The 25,487-nt window shown below is 35.4% G+C and overlaps 1 protein-coding gene across 2 annotated transcripts in view; it reads right to left on the reverse strand.

The window, feature by feature from the left end:
- The window catches only part of NSF (N-ethylmaleimide sensitive factor, vesicle fusing ATPase), a 217,494-nt gene that overhangs the window by 108,171 nt on the left and 83,836 nt on the right, over positions 1 to 25,487 (reverse strand). For both annotated transcript variants that reach the window (XM_007482500.2, XM_007482501.2), the window contains exons 9-11: positions 7,422 to 7,621; positions 862 to 1,027; positions 92 to 166 (exon numbers count right to left, since the gene is read on the reverse strand). In XM_007482500.2, the coding sequence (XP_007482562.1) occupies positions 92 to 166; positions 862 to 1,027; positions 7,422 to 7,621 (441 nt within the window). The remainder of the gene's footprint in view (positions 1 to 91; positions 167 to 861; positions 1,028 to 7,421; positions 7,622 to 25,487) is intronic.

The following is a 25,487-nucleotide window of genomic DNA, read 5'->3' on the forward strand; positions in this document are numbered from 1 at the left end:
TGTGGCTTGTACTGACATAAGAAGCAACAGAGACTTCTACCCTGCTGTACTCATGATCTAGAAACTAAGGATCTGGGATGGATCGACTTACCTATTTCCATTTTAACCTCTAGTCTACCAGGACGCAGAAGAGCCTCATCTATCAGGTCAGGTCTGTTGGTCATTCCTAGGCACATAATTTAAAACAAATGCACAGACAAGTTTTCAGAGTTGTGAAATTAATATACAAATAGTTTTCCTAATGCCTGAAGGACTGTATTCTCCTGAAAAGTAAAACATACATTTAAAAAAATCTTTACCTTCCATCTTGGAATCAGTACTAAGTATTGGATCTAAGGCAGAAGAACAGTAAGGGCTAAGCAATGAGGGTTAAGTAACTTGCCCAAGATCACAAGGCTAGAAAATGATTGTGTACATACCTGAACCCAAGTCTTTAGACTTGGCTCTCTATCCACTGAGCCACCCAGCTGCCTCCAAAAGTATTTTACAAATGTCAACTAAGAGGAAAAAGTTTTTAAAAACTCAAGCACTTTGTCAAGTGACTATGGCTTAAAACAGGGATTACTATTCCTTCCCACTCCCAATAAGAATAACAGCAGAGAATTTTATAACCAATTCTCCACTCCACAAAGAACCAAAAACTGACAGTGCTAGAATTCTTGGGCCTCTCCTCAGTTTCAGAGCAGGTACCTGGACACCTTGCTTTTCTCTTTTATCATCTGTTATAAAAGCCAATGCATCAGGGGCAGCTGGATGGCTCAGTGGATTGAGAGTCAGGCCTATGTTCAAAACTGGCCTCAATACTTCCTAGCTGTATGTCTCTTTTTTTTTTTGCAAGTTTTTTTTTAAGCTTTAACATACCAATGACTAAGATGTTGTTTAGTTGTTCCACACCATCAATTTTTGACAACAATTGGTTGACAACAGTGTCATGAACTCCCGTGCTGCCAGCCATACTCCCTCTCTGCTTGCAGATAGCATCAATTTCATCAAAGATGATGATATGCAAACCACTGTTTGCTCCAAGCTGTTAGGACGGGAAAAACAGAGTTGCATATTATCAATATTTCAAAATAATCAATCTAATTATACTCTCTTATATGCCTATGTATATGTATTAAGCAAAATTGGTATATACATGGCCCCTGCACTCAGAAAAAAAGGAAATATAAGTATTTTTAATCAACATATTGTTTTAAAGAACAAAAAAATATAAAATGACAGTACTAGAGGGACTAGATAGATATAATGGGATTCAGGGTTGTGTAAAGTTATGAATAAATTAGGTGGAATATAAACCGAAACTAAACTGTTGGAAGAGGCATAATTTAATGGAAAAAGACATATGGAATCACAATAAGACTCAGAGACACCTGGGATTCATAAATGACTAATAGATTTTACTAACCAGTTTGGGATATAAATTAAAGGTAATACCAGGGTAGATCTAGTTGGTAGAAACCTCTGAAATATTTCCATTGAGAATTTTTTATTTGTTAAAGAGAGAACTGATGACAGATTTAAAATAGAGGGATGTCAGAACTTCTAAAGTATAGACAGAAAATGATTTTAATAACACAAGTGAGATCAGCAGGGAGAAAGGTTCTAGTCAGTGAGACATAGGTGAAGGTATTAAGTATGATACTCAATCACACCTGAATAACATTTTTGTAAATAGTGATGATTGAAAAAGGAGTAGTAATGTGTCTTTATTTGTTTATTTATTTGGTTGTTTGTTTATTTATTTGTTTGTTTGTTTGTTTATTTGTTTATTTATTTATTTTTAGGCCCTTACCTTCCATCTTGGAGTCAATACTGTGTATTGGCTCCAAGACAGAAGAGTAGTAAGGGCTAGGCAATGGGAGTTAAGTGACTTGCCCAGGGTCGCACAGCTAGGAAGTGTCTGAGGCCAGATTTGAACCTAGGACCTCCCATCTCTAGGCCTGGCTCTCAATCCACTGAGCTACCCAGCTGCCCCTGTAATGTGTCTTTATAGATAAACAGCATTTTATATCTTGCTTTATAAGTGCTTATACTATGAGCTAGGCAATGTGCTACATTCTGGGGGTTCCTACTTTTAGGGAGTTTTTAACAGGGGAAAACAAAATATCAAAGGGAACTGCAAACCATCAGTGTGGGAAGGAAGGATATACAAAGTAGGTGGGGAAGGCAGTTGAGGGGGTGGGAGGAACAATCTGGATACAGAGTTGGAAAGCAAGCTGCTGATTTTATTACTGTTTTTTCATGAAGAAAGAAAAGATAAAAGGGCATCAAGCATCAACCTTGGATTTCAGGCTTCAGTGACAAATTGATTGTTCATGTCCAGGATGATGGAGAAGCTAAAAGTAAAAAGCTTAAGGGAAATGATGAAGTTTGGTCTTGCAATGTTGAATCTGAAGTGTCAGTAGAATACCCAACTGGAAATGTCTTCTAGAACACGAATAGGCAGTTTTCAGATAAATCAAAACTATCAATAAGCACATGAAAAAGTGTCCTAAATCTCTTATAATTAGAGAAATACAAATCAAAATAACTCTGAGTACCACTTCACACCTAGCAGATTGGCTAATACAACAGAAAAGTAAAGTAATAAATGTTGAAGAGGAAGTGCCAAAATTGAGACACTAATGCACTGCTGGTGGAGTTGTGAATTGACCCAATCATTCTGGAAGGCAATTTGGAACTATGCCTAAAGGGCTTTAAATGACTGCCTGCCCTTTGACCCAGCCATACCACTGCTGGGTTTGTACCCCAAAGAGATAATAGGGGAAAATATGTGTACAAAAATATTTATAGCCACACTCTTTGTGGTTGCAAAAAATTGGAAAATGAGGGGATGTCCTTCGATTGGGGAATGACTGAACAAATTGTGGTATCTGTTGGTGATGGAATACTATTGTGCTCAAAGGAATAATAAACTGGAGGAATTCCATTTGAACTGGAAAGACCTCCAGGAATTGATGCAGATAGAAAGGAGCAGAAGCAGGAGAACATTGTACATAGAGACTGATACATTGTGGTACGATTGAATGTAATGGACTTTTCTACCAGCAGCAATGCAATGATTCAGGGCAGTTCTGAGGGACTTATGAGAAAGAACACTATCCACATCCAGAGAAAGAATTGTGGGAGTAGAAATGCAGAAGAAAAACATTACCTTGATCACATGGTTTGATGGTGATATGATTGGGGATGTAGACTCTAAATGATCACTTTACTGCAAATATTAATAATAGGGAAATAAGTCTTGATTAATGGCACATGTAAAACCCTGTTGAATTGCATATTGGCTATGGGAAAGGGGAGGAAGGAGGGGAGGGAAAGAATATGAATCATGAAAACATGGGAAAATATTCAAAATTAATTAAATAAATAAATGATTTTTTTTTTAAGGAAATGTCCTCTAGAAACAAGGAAGAGATAAATCTCAAAGTCATCTATGCACACATTATAAAAGAGATTAGAGACTGCATGATCTGTCTAGCAGAACAACAGGTACAAAAACAGACCAGCCTCTAGGAACCCAAACAGAAGCCTATTGGGTATCTAGAGAGGAAGCATAGGGAAGAAGATCAAGAATGAAGCTGCCATGTAGGTAGGAAAATAATCAGCCCAGAACTTCATGATTTGAAAGACATCAGTGTGAGCCCTAAAAGGAACCAGACTATTATAAGCAATTAATTTTATACATTAATGGCTCACATAACCCAAAGGAGTGGTATTGTTACTCTTCTTCAGGTAAACAGTCCTCTGTGTTCTTATATGTAAGGTCTTGATGGCATTCATAGGAATTAGAAGTAGAAAGGACCTTAGAGATAATTAGGCAACTTTCTGCTTTTACAGATGAAGAAACTAAAGTCTGCAGAGTCTAAATGATTTGCCCAAGGTCACACATACAGGGCTTTTGACATTGACTCCAGTGCTCTTTCTATCATAAAACACTGCATCCATTGCTGGCTCTCTAAATATGAAGCAAAGGGTTTTAGAAAGTTTTACTGTTGATGGATTTTTCCCCAAATTTTATAAACAAAACTATTTTCCTTAAAGCTGTTCTCTTCATAATTATAAATTGTAAATGATATGCAAACCTATTTAAACTTGGAAAAAATTATACTCATTTCCCAACTTCAAAGACTTAAATTGGAAGGTTTTGTCATTCTACCTATGCAAAAAGACTAAAAAGAAGAATTTGAAGCTTTAATCTCAGTTCTGCCAAGGTATTCCTATAGAGTAAGGTTTATTTTAACTTTCTTGTAATCTTTAGATTTTCCATAAATTAAAAACTCTCACAAGTTAACATGAAAAGTTATGTACATAAAAGTAGTGAGCGTTCATTCATATTGTCAAAAGTCTTTCATCAGTATTATATATTTTGCACAGCACAAAAAGGAGCTATTTCTAATTTTTTCTTTCAATGTGCCTTATGTTGCCACTGGAATCATGGCTTCCTTTTTAATCCAACCTCAAAAATTATCCGGGTGTACAATGAAGCCAAAGACAATGAGATCACTATGTTCAAATAAACTATCACCCTGGCAATCTACTGTGAATATAATTCATTACAATTCTGACCTTTTCAGTACCCTGCTAATCTCACAACTTGTCATCAGAATGCTTCACCCACGAAGTCAGTATAACTTCTATTTTTACAGGTGTGTTACTCCATAGAAGGCAAGTTCATAGATATAATACTTATTGCAACACATTAGGAACTAGGTTAGAAAGATGTCAAAATTAAAGTTCACAGATTAATATAGTTGAATCATCAATAAAGCCATTTCTGAAGGGTTTAAATCCTTACAAGACTATCCTGTTCAATCCGCTGGCTTCTAGCTCTCCTCTCTTGCCATCTGAAAAATCTTTTCCCATAGAAACAAATCTGATGCTATTGAGCCCCTGGCAACAGCCTTCTGAAGAGACTGTTCTATATTTAGCCAGTATGACCTATTTGCAAGTCTTCATCTCCTTCAGCCTAGACTGTCAAGAATCACAGAGGTGATGCTTTTCTTTATTCTGTTAACACTGCCCTCCCCCCAACCTACTGCATGGAGTCATTATCTGGGTATATTGAGCTATTTCTGAATGTACAGGATAAGAGAAGTTGTATTAGAAAAGAATGGTTATGATTAATTTTTATCTCGGAATCCTCTCCCAGGACCCATATGTGTAAAAATAAGCACACCAGAATTTTCTGTAGTAACAAAGAACTGGAAAAAAAGTGTGCACCCATCAGATATGGAACAGATGTACAAATAATGATATATAAATATAATGGAATATTGTTGCCCTAAAAAGAATAATGAAAGGGAGAGAAAAATCTGGCATGCTTTGCATAAATTGGCCCTAAGTGAGCTGAACCAAGAGGATAATTTATATAAATTGACTTCAATACAGTAAAGGTAAACAACTGTAGAAAGATTTAAGAATTCTGATCAACATAATGATCAATTATAACTTCAAAAGACTTATGTTGATGGGAGGGAGGTGAAAGCCTAGAAATGCAATAAGAATATATTTTGAGACATGGTAAATGTGTTATTGTTTTATATGACTATAATAATTTGTTATAAGGGAGAACTTATTTTTTGATGTTTGTGTTACTGAAGGAGAATAGTGGTTAGTGATAGTGATGTTTAAAAAAGAAGAAAAGGAAGATCAATGAATTATTTAAAAATTCAAAATAGAGGTAGCTAGGTGGCTCATTGGATAGAGAGCCAGTTCTGGAGACTGGAAGCTTGGGGTTCAAATCTGGCCTCAGATACTTCCTAGCTGTGTGACCCTGGGCAAGTCACTTAACCCCACTAGTGCCTAGCCCTTACCATTCTTCTGCCTTGGAATCAATACTTCGTATTAATTCTAAAACAGAAGGCATTGATTTATAAATAAATTAAAAATAATAAAAATCCAAAGTAGAGGTCAAAAGGAAGTTCAGAGAGGGATGACCACACAGAGAAGGAAAGCAATGTTGGAACTATCATGGTCAATTTAAGATATACAGTTTTTAAAAAAAGGTTTAAGTAGTAGAGTCATGGTTCTCTTTCTCTTCTTTGTAAAGTGTTTGATAGTGAAAAATAACTTAAGTTATTTTTACTATTAACTAAAGATATTAACTAAAATAAAAATAACTAAGTTTTAATTTTAGTATTTTAGTATTATTAACATTATTTATTTAGTATGCTTTAATTGCATATAAATTTAGTTGCAGCACAACAAAGCTGCCTATGCAATAAAATGGAAATGTTCATTACTTTGATTTTATAAAGTGCTTCTTGAGCTTTTCCCCTCCTTTTTTTTTTCATTTTTCTCATCTTTTTTTTATTCAAGTATTTTTCCATGGTTACATGACTTATGTTCTTTCCTTCCCCCCCAACCCCACTCCCCAGAGCTGACAAACAATTCCACTGGGTTATACATGTATTATCACTCAATACCTATTTCCATATTATTTATTTTTGTAATTTCCCCCTCCTTTAAAAGAAAACAATTTATGGTCATGAAGTAGGATTGAAAGTAAAATAACACTTAAGATGAGAAAAAAATTAAACAGTAAAAATCTATTGGTTCTGGGATTTCCTAGGAGTTGTAGTCAACTGAATCTTGGAATCAAGGAATTAACTTCCATTGGTCTGGGCCTGCAACTCAGCATACCAGAGCTTGTACCTGTTTGGATACAGATCTTTGGGTGTGTTTCACCTTGAGGCCTAGAAATGACATAAGCCCAAATCTCATATAAACATCATATGTATACTAGACTGTCTAGGACTTTTAATGATGGTCTTCAAGTATTTGAAGTATCAAGAGGAGAATAGCAACAAGTTATTTTATTCTTATCTTATTCTTATTGTAGATATTTAATTCTTATTGAAATAAGGAACAAAAAGAAAAGGAAATTTATAAAATTCAATGGGTGAAGTGTTTGTTTTAAATTCACTTCATTTTTTAGCTCTAAATCAACTTTGAACTTAGTCAAAGAACTTGCCAATTTATTGATGAGCCAGTTCACTTTCATGTTATCAAATTTTTACATATGACCCTTAATATATACATGTATAAATGTGTGTGAGTACACTTCCTCACAAGCTAAATTTTTTCTATATTTTAAAGTATTTATATATACCTTCAGGTAATACGTAAACCTAGACCTGTTTGGGACACCTTTACCCCCATGCAATCACTCATCTTTGATTATGATTGTCTTGTGGCCAAGGACATCTATCTGTTCATATAATGTAAATAATCTTAATGCCTTAAAGATAAAGCTACCTGTAAATTATGCATTAAATAAACCATATTTGCATGCTACACCAAAATATAGAGGACATAAAATAACAACTTCCTCCATCATAGATCTTAATGTTTCTTTACAATCTAAGTTATAACTTGGTTTTTAATTAACTCCTATTATTTAATGTTTACATTACCCTTCTCTGCTCTTCTTCAGCATCAGCAAATAGTTTACGGATATTTGCTTCTGATTCCCCAACATATTTGTTAAGAATTTCTGGTCCATTGACGACCTTGGGCTCTCTTGCATTCAGCATCTTGCCAATCTGTCGAGCCAAAAGGGTCTTACCACAGCCTGGGGGGCCATATAACAGAATACCTTTCACATGTTTGCAACCTAAAGGAGAAGCAATAAAGCCACAGGTCAATAGATAAAAACCCAAGAGGAAGCTGTACTGAGCACTCAGCCATATTGAAACATTTTTTTCTTTCCCCTTCAGGTTCATGTCACATTAGACAATGGTATTCTTTAACATGTTCTTGTACAGAAAACATGTTGCAGAGAAAAAAAATCATTACCAATATTCCTTTTAGGGAAAATTTAGAAATTAGTCCTATAAAATGTTAATGCCTATGGAACAAAACTGTCTGTAAAACAGTTTAGACAGTTATATTTAAACTATGGCCACAAAACACACAATTCTACCCTTGAAAATGCCAATATCATCTAATTATCTGCTTTCACAATATCATACTTTCACAATTCTTCAATAAAAGAGGATGTTTAGCTAAAAGATATAAATTAGTGCTGGAAGAAACAAATTTTGAAAATAGAATATAGTTAAATGGATGGTTATAAGGCATTCTACAAGAATGGCCTATCCACACAGAACCATGGAATATGGAATTGGAAGGAAACTCAGAGGACTTTATTATTATTTATTATGTGGACAAGCAAACCAAAGCCCATAGAAGTTCTCTTAGCTTAGCAAAATGACCACTCAAAATTCAGGCCTCTTGAGTTCCCGCCCCTTTCCATTACCCCTTAATATCCTGTGGAGAAAACTGAATAAGTCACTTTGTAGTTTCTCAAACTTTGTAAATTAGTGTCCAATGCCCAGTGAGTGGTACATACTTGAAAGGGCAACCATCTCTCAAACAACTGCCTTCAATATAATAACACAGCAATAGTCAAAGCTCAAGTCCAGTGGAATTAAGTTATTTTGGGGCAAGCTCCAGTAACATCTAAAAAGCCATAATATCAATACTATTATTTGATGAGCCACAAAGCTCAATCCCTGACTGATGTACTCCATGAGATCCAGGGTGACCAACTAGATCCCATGAGGTCCTATTTCAATGAAAGGTTCAAAGAAATCTACCTCACTTTACAGAATGGTAAATTTCCTGAAAAGATGATCATAAAGCAAGTTTCTGAAACCAGAATGATAATTTCTGACTTTCAAAATAAAACAAGTGTTGTGTCCCTATCTTACAATGTAAACCTTTAAAAATCATACATCTAAAGAGAAAAAGATAAAAGTGTTAATAATAATGTCACAAATTACATTTTTAATCAAAAAAACATACTTTAAGAGGTAATAGACATTGTGCTGCTTGTTCTTCCATTAGCCTAAGTTCCTCCTAAGCTTTAAGATAAAAGCAATGGGCCACATGTTTGTGCTAAAGTTAACTTTATTCCCAGTGATGGAATAAAAGGCTGACTATTTAATTGAAGACAAGACTCTAATGAAAGCATCTGACCCTTTAAAGAAATCTATTTAGTATACTTGAGTAATTTTCTTTCATGATTATCTAGAGATTCCATTTCCAAGGGGAACTCGGGAGAATACGTTATGCTTTTCACTTCACAGGAAGGAAAGAAATAAAAGTTTCTTTTTCATGCCTACAAACAGTGTAGTCAAGGGCATCTTTTTATGGACATAATTCTTGTCTTTTAAGTTTTTCTCCCAGATGTAAAGTGTTCTTTTAGACAGAAAGGGTATTTAGCTGGTGTTGTCACCGAAGTCTCTCTATAGCATCCTGTATCACACCCTTCTTTTATCTGTGACAGCCTCTGTGACATTCATTACACAGTTCTTGGGGGACTCTTTTAAGACTCAACTGTCTTTCCTCTCTCCCAACTGATGCTCAAATTTCACAATCACTATCCCCAATCTGAAGTGTCATTATTCCTCCTCCTCCCTGTGAAGGGCCAACTCAAGGCCTACCTTTTCCAAGAAGACTCTCCTAACATCTCTAACCCATGCTGCTAGTCCTCTATTATGAACTTATACTACTTAAGATTCTTTACTAGTCATTTCCCAATAAATCACAAATCAACAATCTGGCTCCCAGTGCACCTTTCTCCTTGACCTCTTATTTTTTCCCTTCATAGTATAGTATAGTGGAGAATGCTAGGTTCAGTCAGGGGACCTGGGTTCTAATTCTGACTGTGCTACTATCTGTGTGACCTTGGAAAAAATACATCTTCTTAGGTTTCATTTTCTTTATATGAGAAGTTAGGACAGGTGATTTCTAAAGTCTCTTTCCAGTCTTAAATTTTATGATCTTATTTTCCAGGCACACTACAATTCCATCAATTCTGTGCTTTTGATAATGCCACATCCTACACCAAAACATTCTCTACCCCCCTCCAACAAATCTCTATCTGTTTAACTCCTATATATTCACAGGAACTAACTAAAATACCTCACACAGCTAATTTGTGAAACCTTTCCTGATCTGTCAGTTCTATTCTTAAAGGAATTATATATAGGATAGCCTTTGTACTTTTAGTATCCTATTTTACATTATGATTATCTAGGTAGGACTTTCCTTACTAGACCCTAGGCCCCATGGAGGCAGGGAAGATTTTATTTATCCTTGTAAATCCCCCAGCACCTGGTACAATACATTGTAAATAGTAGGTGCTTAAGTTAATTTCCTTTTATTCTTATTTTTTAATTGGCTATTAAGTTTTGAATCCTGAACTTTTTCCACTAAGACATAATGAAAATTTATCCTTTTAAATGCAATGGAATTTCATTGTTGGTAAATTTGGCATAGGAGATAGAATGCTCTTGGATTCCATTTATAAAATGTTGTTACTAAAAAATGCTGAACTTTTTATTAGGCAATATTAGCTATAATCCACATCTTTCTAACTCTCCCTACCACATGGCTCAGAGAATGCAATGAACTCTCTATAAAAAAAACAAACAAAAAAACCTCTGCAAACACCACAAATACATACATATATACACACATGCCAAAAAGATTGTAAAGATAATTTCTCTTTTGTTGTTAAAACTCTGGGTTTATGGCCAGTGTTTATTACTTTCATAGATGAACTAATTTAAATGTGTGCAAAATGCTTTACTAGATCTTGGAGAAATGTAAATTTAAAAAAAAACATGTAAATAACTGGAAAGTAACTTAAAAAAATAAATTACCTTTGAGATAAGAAAGGAAGACAACTAGGTGGCTCAATAGATTGAGAGCCAGACCTAGGAACAGAAGGTCCTGAGTTCAGATTTGGCCTTAGACACTTCCTAGGTTGGGCAAATCACTTAACCCCCATTGCCTAGTACTTGTTGCTCTTCTGCCTTGGAACCAATATGCACTATTGACTCTAAGACAGAATGTAAAATTTTGTATTTTTTTAAGGATGAGAAGGGAAAAAAAGTAAACATCAAAATCAAATATATTTATGGAACTAAATCTAAAGTATAAATACTCATAAATGTGACAGTACCAAACTCAAGTACTATCAGAGCAAATTACGGTTATTATAGCATTAAAAGATCAGCATGTTTCTATTCAATTTAGTTTAAAAATTTTTTAAGGAACAGTCTAGATGCAACAGAGATTCATAGTTTCATATATAAATATTTTTCTATTCTTCTTTTATTATGGAAATGTTCATTGTTGTTAATATTTGTCATAATTTTTTTTTCAATCCAAACAGCTAAATTAAAAAAAGAAAAAGATCAGAATTCTGTACTGGTGTTGGGTTGTTTGAGATGGACATTACATCTCAAAAATCAAGTTCAACTTCTCTATTTTACCAAAGTAAGGCCTGAAGAATGAAATTTACTTGCCTAAGACATTAACAATGAGTTAATGGGCATGCCAGGTAGTGAATGCTAGTCTTCTGACTCTCGGGCCAGTGTTCTTCCTACCTGGGTCATGCCAAAAACATTGTTTTCTAAGTGAAAATGAAGCACTGTATAAATGTATAAATGCGAGCTTATATGAAGAATCCTCAGGCTCACCTCTATAATAGTTACCTTAATAATAAACAATAATGAGACAGGGACTTGTTTTCATCATTTTCAGGTAGCCAGTCTGTTAAAGAAGAAAGGCCACCTCTTCATTTAAGTCACTACCAAAGACTTCCACAAGTTATATAATGAGTGCACTGCTAATGTTGGAGAGGCACAAAAGTTAGGAAATTAATCTTATTCAAATTGATTAGTCTTCTTTTGTCTTAGCAAGGACTGTTACTTAATATGTGGATTCTTATTTAATCTTTCACATTTAAATTTTAGGAAAATAAGCAAAGTATGAATATTCATTATCTTGATTGTTTTTAGTGGAATCTTAATGTTCATGCAGGTGAAATAAAGACTAGTATTAAACTAATTTTTACCAATGATCTATAGGAGATCCATGCCCCTATTATGTTTTCTCGGGGCTTTGAGCATTTCTGAGGCAGACTAATGGTTGTACAAACCTCCTCTCCCCATTCAAAAAATGCTGCAGTCAAAATAATACCTCTCCACTTGCTCTCAATTTGTTTCTCCTGCTTCTTCCACACAAAGTTTGAGTTTTTCATCTTCATTTTCAAGCCCTTCCCATCTCTTCTCCTGCCTTTCTAACCTATATAATTAAGAAATATAGTAGGTTTGTCTTAGAGTCAAATGTACTACCAGAACATTTCTTTCCTCCAAAAAACGAAAATAAAACTGCTTTTAGTTTACCTTATCTAATTTGTTTTTGTTAATAATGACTATAGACAAGAGGTAGAGTAGTAAAGTGTGGCAGTGAACTACCAAAATAGTAGTTAATAAAATAATTGTTTCTATTTGGTTTGGGAATTTAAGCTGCTACTTACACTTTAATATTGAGATGATTAATGTGAGAATTAACATTTCTGGCAAGAACCATACTCTGAAGTTCCTACTTAGGAGAAACTATAAAGCTGTCTAGATTCTCCATTCGGTTCCCTTACTCAAGTCCTCCCTGCTACCCAGACCACTGAGGATGGCATAATTACCTCTCAGACTTAATACAACATGCCAGCCTAAGCAGAGGTTCCTTTTGTCTTCTTGTGACCTGATTCAAAGATTCCCTGGAAACAAAGGAGGTAAATGTAAACTCTATTTGAAAAGTCCTAATGGGTAGCTTAGGTTGCCTGAGTAGCTTAGCCCAGTTCTTGCTGAGTTATAGGTTATACCCTGGTATAGCAGAGTATACATGCACAAAGGAGTCAATAGAATTCAAAAATCTAGAGGCCTAGAATTTTGAGTGACCAAGAACTGCTCTGGACAGGTAGAAAAAATAGTTCTGCCTTGGCTATTTAATTTAACTGAGCATCCACATTCACAAATATAGCTTACTTAAGAACATAGAAAGTTAGCCCTTAAAGGACATGTATGAGTAATTATTGTTTAAGAATATTTATTTTTGCTACAATTTTAGAAATAAATTTCAATAACACTTATTATTTAGGATATTAGTAAAAATATATTAGCACCTTCCTTCCAGAGTTGTGAGGATAAAATATTTGTAAACAGCTCTGTAAATCTTAAAGTACAATAGCTAAATGCTAGTTATTATTATTCTATTAGTATTAGTATTAATAACAATAATACCAATTATTATAAAAAATGAAAGGGAATAACATTTAAGTACCTATTATGTGGCAATAACTATGCTATACACACTTTACAAATGTCTCATTTGATCTTTGCAACAACCCTATAAGGTATATGCTGTTATTATCTCCATTTTATAGTTGATGAAACTTACTTAGGCAGATAGAAGTTAAGTAGACTTGCCCAGGGTCATACAGCTAATAAGTGTTTGAGGCTGGACTTAAATGCATGTCTTCCTGATCACTTGGGGGCAGTTAGGTGGTGTAGTGGATACAATGCCAGGCCTAAAGTGAAGAAGGCTCATCTTTCTGAGTTCAAATCTGGCCTCCAACACTTACTAGCTGTATGACTCTGGGCAAGTCACTTAACCCTGTTTGCCTCAGTTCCTCATCTGCAGAAATGAGTTTGAGAAGGAAATGGCAAACTACTCCAGGATCTTTGTCAAGAAAATCTTAAATGGGGACATGAAGAGTCAAGACACACAATCCACAACAAACTTCCTGACTTCAAGCCCAGTGCTCTATTCACTGTGCCACTTAGCTGCCAATAATGAAATAATGCAGGAGTTCTAGCTGTACCTTATCATAGGTCTTCTTAAGACACTGACCTATATGAGAAGGCAAGCTTCTTGTTCATCACTTGTCACCTTTAGGTCCTCCCCATTCCATGAACACATAACAACTGCTCTTTTCACACTATCTAGGAATTTTATTCTATTTAGGACATGGTTATCTTCCAGCCTTGTCATTTTCCTTCTGTCTTAGGAATCTAGTACCTAGGACACATCCTCTCTACCCCAAATTTGCCCTCATATTTGAGAAATTCAATTTATGTTCATGTCCCATCAAATACTCCTGTTTCTCAGTTCATCAGCTTCCATTATCTGCCCTGACCCTTCACTCTAATTTATACAAAAGGTTGGTCATACCCTTGGTCTCATCATCCACAATTTCCCCCATCCATGCCTTAGAAATTCCTTTCTTCCCATAATGCCCATCTGTTCATCTCTCCTTCTGTATAACTTATGTACCTAAACCTTTTCTCTGTCCTCTAGTCATTCCTCCCACCGTTCTTCTTTCTTGATCTCTTTGCAGAATTTGACACTTGCTACTTCAAGGTACTCCCTCTTCCCTGGAGTATCATGATAAAGGATGATCTGTCTTCCTTTCACCTTTCTGACTGGTCCCTCTTGGTCTTCTTTCCAAAAAAATCATCCTTACCCCCATACTCTATGCTTTCTCTATTCTTTCTCTTAATTTGGTGAAATTATCAGCTTCTAAAAAATTCAACTTTTATGTCCCTGTGGATGATTCTCAAATATATACAGATTTTTCTCCTTGGGTTCCAGCCACGTCTCCAATTGTGTACTGGAGATCTCAAATACATGTCCAAAACTAAACTCATTATCATTCCCTTTAAGTTCCACTCATCATTACTCTCAACTTCCCTATTTCTGTTTAGGAAACAATCATTCTTCTAGTCATCCAGACTTGAAACCTACATTAGAAATCATCCTCAAGTCTTCTCTCATTGACCCCATAAACACCAAGCCTTGGTGATTTTACTTCTACAATGTTTCTTGAGACAAATAACTCTCTTTCTTTCCACTTACATGGTCACACCCTAGTTTAGGCCCCAATAGTCTTTTAAGTGGACTCTCTGAACCCAAGTCATGCCAAAATAATATTACAAAAGTACAAAGTTCACCTTGTCATTCCCTTGCTCAAGAAATTTCAGTGATGCCCTATTGCATGCAGGAAAAAACCCAAATTCTTCTATTTGGCATTTAAATCCCTTTATAATCTCGCTCCTACTTTCCCAGAATGTTAAAATTACAAATTACTCTCCTACACCCTCTACATTCTAGTTGAACTGTCCTACTTGCTATTTCCCATATGTAACACTCTACCTCTTGTCTCCATATATCTTTGTACAAGTTTCACTCTTGTACAAATGCCTGGAATGCTCTCCATCCTCACCACAGCTTTTTGAAACCCCTAGAATTCTTTCAAGGCTCAAATCAAGTGCCACTTTCTTTTCCTTCAGAGATCTTTCTTGATGAGCCCCAGTTTTAAGTGCCACCATACTCTAATCTTCATGAATATGTTTTATTGCAAAATAATGTAAGCTCCTTTAAGGCAGAAGACTATACATTTTTCTATATTCTATATTCATAGCACATAGCACAGTGCCTGTGATATAGCAGAGACCCTTAACAAATGCTTTTTGAATGACTAATTTGATTAAACAATATAATAAAGCCATAGTGATATCAACTAAAGTATTCAGTGAGCAATAATCACCAGAAAAATTTATTACAATGCTTGCTTCACCTACACTTTCCCAGGAAACAGAATAGCCAAAATACCTGATCAAATTAAAACTTTTCATCTCTACAGCTACACTGAATGAAATTCAACATGACTAAAAAACAATATTTGTGAGCAAATATCAGATAAATAAGTACTACATTAGAAAAACAATCAGAGAAATCACATTAGTATCACCAATTCATAGAATTTCAGTGTTGGAAGGGACCTCAGTGATCAACTACTCCAACCCAGATCCAAAGAAAATTCCTAGCAATGACAAACCCAAGAAGTGTCACCCAGGCTCTTCATCAAGCTTAATAAGAGAGAAAGTAGTATATCCCAAGGCAGACTTTTCTACTCTTAAGATAGCTCAAGTTAGGAAGAAGTTTCCCTAGTCATCTAAGCTAAATTGGCTCTTTCCAACTAACTTATTGTTCCTACATGACCCTCTGGGGCCAAAAAGAACAAAATGAATCCCTGCAAATTCTTGATGACAGTTATCGAGTCTCAATATCTCATCAAGTGTCAGGAGAACAAGAAAAATCAGAATAAAAAAATACCACTTTTTAAGATGAATTTTGTTAAGCTACAATCCCTACCCCCAAATCAATCCATATTCTTCAACAAACATTTATTAAAAGCCTACTACATAGGGAGGCTCTGTTCTAGCTGCTGGGGATACAGAAACAAAACCAAAATAATCTCTACCCTTATGGAGCTAATATTCAAATGGATCTTTTATTTAGGGGCTAATTTTAATAGTGGGCAATCCATGGACACTAAATTGAGATTCTGTGTGATCCCCAAGTTTACTATATTGATAGATTTTTCCCTCAAATTCTTATATCTTGCCTATTTCCTCCTAGGTAATTTGGGGAAAATTATTAATGATTATGAAAAAAATACCAGAAAGATTTTCACAGAGTATATATCCAACTTTATTAGTATTTATTGGTGATGTAGCATGTCCATCTCTTTTTAAGGGAGTTACCCACCTGTGCAGTTTTATTCAATTAAATTATATCTGCTATTCCACATCACCATAGGCTATCCTATGCCTCCCTAGTATAAGGAAAATAGGTACTGTACACAATTTCTTCTTCCTTCTATCTTCCCCTCTCAGATGTGTCAAATCCTCCAATCTAAAAAAAATGGAGTACAGTCACTTCTATAATGCTTCTTTGAGAATGGGAACTTATTCCAACACAACTGATATTTTAGAGAACACTTTTAGTATAATTTTATTATGCTAAAATTTGGCTTATGTACCATTTCTTATATGAGAAACAGTAAGAATGCAGAAAAATGTATCATATCACAATAACACAAGCTGCAACCTTTCCAATATTCAATTTTTTAAACCTTTACCTTGTATCTTAGAATCAATACCATGCATTATTTCCAAGGCAGAAGAGCTGTAAGGGGTAGACAATTGGGGTAAGATGACTTGCCTAGAGTCAGATGGCTAGAAAGTATCTGAGGTCACATTTTGAACCCAGCTATGCCAAATTCCCTGATTACGTAGCTGCTTCTCTAACATCCATGTCTACAAGTAAACTAAAGGTCTTTGTTAAGATAAAGTAGCATACTTACTAGGTACCTTCTAGTACAGGAGGAGCAGTGTATGTGTGTGGAGGAGGACTGGCTCACCTTCCACCTTCCTCCATGGTCTCTGGCCCTAAGACCTGGAGTTTTAAGCCTGTCCAACCTGTCTAAAACTTTGTCAGTCCAGTCCCTGGGATCCAGGGTGCAAGACAAGATGCAGTCTGAAGTTGTAGAGAGCTAGTGGCCATGGACTCTGACACTACTTAATGTAACATTTATTTATAACAGGGTAACATTTAATAGTTAAGATATAAAATGGTGCTACCATTTTTATTAAATTCCTTTTTTTTTCTAATCTTTCACAGATTAAGTTTTTGAGTGCTGTGACCAGTCCCATTTTTCCTACAGACCCCATATTTTATTGCATGACTTTACATGATGCAGTGTTTTTTGAGAACCCATATATAAAGTTATAGCAGAACTGACTAACCATTTAGACACCAAGGGGATATGACCATTAGAATGAGAATTATGAAAGGCTTTAATTAGCTAGTCCTATACATACCTTAAAAATTATAAAGGTCTAATTCTCTATATGTAATGGGATTTAATCCACTATAATGATGACATGCTCATCACTTCTGGAGAAAATGGACCTATTTAAATTTACTACATTCCAATGCTTCAAGTAACTGTGATCTTGTCTTTTAAATATTTCACAGACAACACTCTTATTTCTGCAACAAAAGTATAACATTTCTTATTTGCAATCTTTCAAAAAATATATAAAAAACAGAACAAGTTTGCATTTGTTAAGCTCTTCTTGGGAGAAAAACATTAAACTAGCTCTAGTCAGAAAAATTTGTCAGTCAACTTTCAGGCAAAGGGAAAAAGTTGGAGCAAACATTAATTTTATGTAAGAATGAGCAGGGTGATAATAAATTAGAACTGATACCTGTCAAATTAGTGTCAGAATAAGGATTGCTAAATTCATTTTGTGGGCAACATGAGATAGGTAGAATAGTAGTGTGAAGTGGAATTTGAATGATGACTGATGCTTAAAGGGGAATCCCAAGCACAGCTACCAGATGAAATGCAGGCAGATCCATGATGTTCACAGATGAGACAGACTATCAAAAGGCTACTGACAAGTCAAGACATATTCAAACAAAACAGGCTTACAGTTTTTCCCTAAAGATGCATGGGCAAAAATGGATTTGAATACTGAGCTTTATATAATGCATGCACCTGCACAAAGAGCAATCATGAGCCAGGATGGCCTTTTCAGTGCCAAGTCCCTATTTGAGAGGATGACTGATTCCAATTGCTCTAGGTTACTCTGAATTTTGTTCTTAATAAGCCTTTGACTATTGTCTTTATGAGGCCCATTCCCCTCTCACATTTTTCCCCTTTACAACCTGATTTAAAAAACCCCAAAATAACAGAAACATCTTACTCTCTATCTCAGAATCCATACTAAGTATTGCTTCCAAAGCAGAAAAGCAGTAAGAGCTAGGCAACCAGAGTTAAGTGTCTCACCCAGGGATCCACATCTAGCAAGTGTCTGAGATCAGAGTTGAAGGACTCACGACCTCTTGTTTCCAGACCTGGTTCTCTATCCATTGAACCACCTAGCTCCCCTAAATGTATTCTTTATAAATCTCCTCCTTTCTACTTGAGACTTAGGCTCTAGATCAGGGGAAAGCAAATTATGAGCAATGTCTGCCTGTTTCTATATAATCTTATGAGCTAAGAATAGTTTTTGTGTTTTTAAACAGTGTTATTGTATTTAAAAATGCAAAACCATTCTTAGCTCCAAGCTGCATGAAAATGTGGTGGGGGATAGGAAATGGGTTGAATTTGGACCTCAAATTGTAGTTCCTTCATCCCTGGTCTAGAGGATGAGTTTCATCAACTCACAAAATGGGTAATCTCTGCTTTGAAACACTGACATAAAAACTGTTAGCTATTTCCTATAAATATTATACTTCTTTATCAATCTATAAAGAAAAGAAATATGAAAGACCAAGATCACAACTCTATCCCACTTGAGCAGACAGGTCTTTTATCACCAGCCTCTAGGCACCATTTTGTCTAGTAGGAACTTGCAGGAACTTCAACTCTAAAACACCAGGAGCATTTTATATTGAAGTAAGATAGTGAAAAAGCTCCCAATGCCTTGAGCACCAAGGATTGTCTTATGAATTTCCACCTGGCCAAACAGCTGTATAAGGGTATCTGTCACCTGACTGGTCTATATCCAAGTAATACAGTTGAGAATGAATATAGATCATTTCATTAGATAGTCTAGAACTAAAGATGGAGCATGTGTACCAACTCTCTGAACTAATCTTTGCTGACGCTCCCACCCTTTACACTCCCTCATAGGGTGTTGCCTGGTATTTCAGAAATTCTTGATGACAAACATCACACATCTATTACAGCAGGTCCTGCCTTGCTGCCACCTGGCAACATGTACCTTTTAAAATTTCAGAACTTTAAAGGTCTGAAATTCTCCCTTTATTTCCTTTTTGCTTCCTTACCACAATTTTGTTTATTTGTCAATACAAATTTGGTTTCTTTTATACAATGTACCCATTCTTTCCTTATACCTAGAAAGTCCACTCCATATTTTTTTGGCCAATTCATATTTCTCCTTTTTTCTTACTTGAAAATCATCTAAGAAGCTTTCTAAAATTCAAACTAAGGAGACAGCAGGGTAGCTCAGTGGATTGAGAGCCAGGCCATTTGAGTTGACACTTGTTAGAATTTATAAAGATGGGAATTTAACTCTTTAATAACCAGCCCTTCTTTTCTTCTTGATGTTGAACTGTATGATCTATGAGGTTTTGTCCACCTCTATTTCTGCAATCCTTTCAAGTGAGCTTAGGACCTAATTAATTTGCTAATTCATTTTAAGATTTTAATTGATTAATTAAAATTAGGAAGCTATGATCAACAACACATGCAAAACCCAGTGGAATTGTGCATTGGCTAAAGGAGAGGGGTGGGTGGAAGGGATGGAAAGAACATGTCATGTAACCATGGAAAAATTTTCTTAATTAATCAATTAAATTAAATTAAAAAAATAAAATATTGGAAGCTACTAGATTTTGAACTTCCTTCACTACCTTCTTTAACTATTTCTGAAGTCGGTCTTTTTGTTTTTGTTTTCTTTAGAATCACATACTCAATAATTTAACACTTTTATTTTTACATACCAATAGGACTACAAGATGCAAAAAATATTATTTCCATATTAGTGATGGAAAAGTTAATACTGATGATCTGCCAAGTACTCTGGAGAGCTTGGGAACCAATTTAAGGGAGGGAGATATCCAAAAAATACTGAAATCTGTGGGGCCTTTGGGTGAGTAGTGTAAAGTTAAAGAAAGACAGTGAATACTAGATTCATTTACTGACATGATGTGGAAAGAAGAAACTGTATCAAAGTCCTGACTTCTTTAGGAGTCAGCACCTGAATGAAGACTACTACAGAGCTCACTTCTAGCAAGGTACACAATGGGCCAGTCTTCATTGAGACATCATGGAACTGATGTGGTGATTTGATTCATGTGACATGTGACCCTTCATTTTAATCCTGCATGAATCTTTATGTTTAAGGCATATTTCTTATAAACCATTTATTCTTGGGGGAGCAACTAGATGGCTCAATGGATAGAGATCCAGCGCTAGAGACAGGAGGTCCTGGGTTTAAATTTGACCTCAGAAACTTCTTAGCTGTGTGACCCTGGTTAAGTCACTTAACCCCCATTGCCTAGCCCTTACCACTCTTCTGCCTTGGAATCACAGTATTGATTCCAAGGCAGAAGGTAAGAGTTTAAAAAAAATAAAAATAAATGAAACTCAGGCTAAGACTTTAGTCTCACCTCAGCATTTACATAATCATGTACACCTTTCTATGTCACAAAAGGAGGTCTTTTTCTAAGACAACCCTCTAAGAGGTACAGTACCAGTGATTTGTACTCTATAAAGTTAGTTCAAGTGTTCTTAAAGCTTCTAATACACATTTTACCAATACAAATGTTAACTTGCTTAAGGACAGGTATTGCATGCTTTTCTATTTCTTTAATAACCATCACAAAAATGAGAAACCAGTTAGTTTTGGGTACAGAATGATCACTTGGCAAACATGGCTTGGTGAATTGAGAGTGGGTAGCAAGTATTTCTCTAGCCATAAGGTATGAGCACTATAAAATGAAAGGGAATCAAGGCATTGTGTAAAAAAAAGAGAGAATGGAAATGGAAGACAAGGAACCAAAGAGACAGGAGTTGAAAATCAACAAAGCTTTCATTTAGGGATGAAAGTGGTATGTACTACTGAGGTAATTGGAAAGAGATCTCTGCTTTTGATAGGAAATGATACATTTAATAAAAACTCATTGAATTGAATGATACAAGATTGGAACAAGTTGATTGTCATGTAGAGCAGAATATCTAATTACAGATAATGGAGAAATTTAGAGATACAATCTAATAAAATGTATAACACTTAACATATAGCACATATATAAGATCATAAATATTTTTAGCTGGATGAGTTAAAAACATAACTAGAGAAGATGTGAAGTGAAGACATAGATTTTAGAAATTATCAATTGATTATTGATAAATTATCTATCTATTGAAATCATATAAACAGATTAAAAATTTTAGTGACAGTGTTAAGAACAAAGAGAAAAGTGCCAAGTACTGCACCTTTAGGTCATGTTCATTATTAATGGGTTTGAAGGAGAAGAACCAGTAAAGAAATAGTCAGGGATGTGAAAAAAAGTGAAAAAAAAAAACAAAACAGCTGACCACAGTCAATAAATATTTATTAAGTACCTACTCTGTGCCAGGTCCTGTGCTAAGGGCTGGGGATACAAATAAGAAAAAGGCAACCTTTGCCTTTCAAGAGTTTATAATTTAATAGGGGAAGGCAATATACAAAAGGAAACTGAAAGAGAAGAGGAGGGTTATGGTGGTTCCAATCACAAGGCATGGGAGCATGACTTTCAGGGAGTTGAAACCAAGCACAGCCAGCCAACTGATCAAAAATGGAGTTTTATCTGATTAGTTCTGAGCCCTTATAAAGGAAGACTTTAGGAGGAGTTTATCCCACTGCTCTCCAGCTTTCCAATCAATCAATCAATCAGAAGAGTAAAATGTATCAAGAAAAGAGTTCCACAGCAAGGAAAGAGTCAAGAGTATCAAATGTAGCTGGGAAATCAAAATGGTTAAGAAATAAATTTGTTTAAAAGAAGCTCACTTCTGAAAGTTCTTTTTCCTAAATCAGTGAGAAAGGAAGGCAAACTGGAAAGTGTTTAAGGAGAAAGTATAGGAATGGAGAGTAAGGGAAAGAGTTGACTAAGAAGTTTAAACATAAAGTGTAGGAGATAAATGGTACAATAATATAAAAGGTCTGTTATACTGAAGAAAAGTTTTCTCAGTATAGTCAACTTTGAGCTAAACAGTACTTTGGTTTGGGTCTTCATATACTAAATACTTAATACAGTGCCTTACACATAGCAGTACTTAAACTTGAGTTCACTCCATGGAAAAATAAGTATATTTAGTCAAAAGCAAAGGAATCAATTAAGAAAGACCTAAACTTTTTGAGAAGTAGGGGGATAGAAAAATATGACATCAAAAGCTCAGACAGAACAAACTACTTAAATGTTAATACAGGAAAGCCTGTAAAATTTGGTGTGCCATAGAATATAGAATTAATTACCACTACTTTTAGAAAACCACCAATCAAAAAAAAATTTATTAAGTGCTTATTATATGCTAGCACTCTGCTAAGAACTGGAGATACAAAAACAGGGAAAAGATAGTTCCTGTCTTCAAGGAACTTAAAATTGAGTGGAGGAGACAACATGCAAACATATAGGTATATATATAAATATATAAGCTAAATAGCAAGTAATTAACAGTGGGAAAGCACTAAGGTTGAGAACGGTTGGAGAAGGCTTCCAGTAAAATACAGGATTTTAGTTGGTACTTAAAGAAAGCTAGGGAGGAACCTCAGAAGAGGAAGCTCATTCCAGGCATGAGGAACAGCTAGAGAAAATAACTGAATCCAAGAGATGGGGTATTTATTTTGTTCCTGTAAACAGCCAGGAGGACAGTGTCAAAGGATCAAGGAATAGGAAGACTAAAAAGGTATGAGGGAGCTAGGTTCTGAAAGACTTTGAACACCAAACAGCACATTTTATAGTTGATCCTGGAGGCAATAGGGGAGCAATTCTAATTTACTGAGTAAAGGGGTGACATGCCTGGATGTGTGCTTTGGGGAAATAATTTTAATGGCTGAATGGAGAATGGATTAGAGTGAGGACAGACCTTGGGCAGGTAGACCCATGCAATAGCCCAGGCATGAGGAGATAAGGACCTCCACAGGAGTGTGCTAGCAGTGTCAGAGAAGGAGGAGTATTCAAGAGTTGTTCCAAAGGTTAAATGGACAGGCTTTGACAACAAATTTGAGACTGGATATGGGGGGAATGGGGAGCAGTTGGAGAGTGGTGGGAAATTATAGTGAATAATTCTAGACTACTCCTAGTTTTTAAGCCTTAAGAACTGGGAGCTTGGTACAGTAATGGGTAAATGGAGGGGGGTGGGGTGGAAGAATTTGGAGAAAAGATAAGGAGTTCTGTTTTGGACATATTGAGTATAACATGTTTTCAAACATCCAGTTTGAGATATCTGAAAGGCAGGTAGAGATATAAGGTTGGAAGTCAGCAGAAAATTTATGTAATAATAGGTAGATATGAGAATCATCAGTATAGAGATGGTAATGAAATTAATGGGAGCTGATGAAATCATTAACTGAAGTAGTATAGGGAAAGAAGAGAAGAGGGCCCAGGAGAGAACACTAGGAAATACTTCTGATTCGAGGGTGTTATCTGGATGAGGATCCAACAAAGGATGATAAGACAGGAGAGACTGGTGTTCAAAACCTTGAGAAAATAAAATATCAAATAAGATGGAAAGGTAGTGTCAAGGTTGCAGAGAGGTCAAAGAGGATGAGGACAAAGAAAAAGTCACTGGATTTGGCATCTAAGACATCGATTGCTGGTAACGTTGGAGAAAGTAGTTTCAGTGGAATAGGATTGGAAGCTAGAATGTTAAGGGGTTAGGAAGAAAGTGGGAAGAGTAAGTAGAGGAACTTTTTGTAGATGTTAGCTACAAAGAAAGAGACAGATGGCCATAGTGGGAATAAAAGGTTCAAGTAAGGGTTTTTTTCAGAAATTTTTTCAGTGTGATATACTTTATTCTTTTTTTCTCTTTGGAGGGTTCAGGAAATTAATGCTCTTTACTAGAAAGCTATTTTTAAAAATGTATCCTGTTGGGGGTTATGGGACAGAGGTTTGAACACAGGGGAAGATATTGATGCTACATCTCTGTTCCTCTGAGGAGAAAAAGGTAAAAAAGTATGTTACCAATAGTATGCATACTATCCTTTTTGCTCCCATTTTCTAAGGAAGTACCTCCACCCCAAAGATACATTTTCCCATATTTTACAAAGAAGAAACAAAAAATAGCAGAGGCAACAAGGTATATTAGAAAAGAATGCCAAGCTTGGAGTTGGAAAAACCTTGTGTTTAAATCTCACCTTTGACACTCCATTTGACTGTAGGCAAGTCACTTAATTTTTACATGCTTTGGGCTATTCTAGAACTGACAATATCATATTCATTCTCTAACAAATAAAAGAAGTTAATAGTTACATGCTTGGCTCATTAGAAAGTTGCATAGACTTTAAGAATAAAAAGAAATCTTAAAGATCTACCATAATGAAGAATTCTTATATAAAATAGAAGGAAAATAATTTAGAAATGAAACAAGAAAAATAAGCTGAGAAGGCAGTTTAAAGGTAATCAATGTCAAAAATGAGCCAACAGGAATGTAACAATAGGGAAGAAAGAAAAAGAACTGAATTTATTCTGAGAATTCTGAAAAAAAAAAAAGAAATCTGAATTTATACAGATGAGTCTCTGAACATGGAAAGTGATCCAACATGACCTAAAGCAGTCCCTTATATCCTATGCTACACAAAATGCTTTACTTTTGGGAGAAATTCTGCTACCACCTAGAAGAGATCATTATGGTATATGGTGAGGCTGACCTGTATAAATTTAACAAGATGAAAAAAAGACCCAGTAGCATGATATGACACAGTACCTACTGAAGTTTAGCAATCCAACTGTCACCTCCTTCTACAGAATAATATGTCAACAAATTATATACTCAAAAGAAATTTGGAATAAGTCTCTAGAGGCTTTGAAGTTTTTGATAGGAAATTGAACAACCTGGCACAGGTAATATGTTTCTCTCTTCTTTGAGCTGATAGTTTTCATTAGGGAAAAGGAAAGAAGATATGGCAAGCTAAAAGGAAACTGACAGTTAATGAAAGCTGAAAAAATGATTTTCACTGATAGTGACAGAGGTCTCAGTTAGGGCAGGACGAGGTGAAATGTTCAGTTATGATTTGGGAAAGGATAGGATGGGGTAAGAAAGA

This window comes from Monodelphis domestica, chromosome 2 (genome assembly GCF_027887165.1).
Source record: "Monodelphis domestica isolate mMonDom1 chromosome 2, mMonDom1.pri, whole genome shotgun sequence".
In the NCBI taxonomy this organism is placed as follows: domain Eukaryota; kingdom Metazoa; phylum Chordata; class Mammalia; order Didelphimorphia; family Didelphidae; genus Monodelphis; species Monodelphis domestica.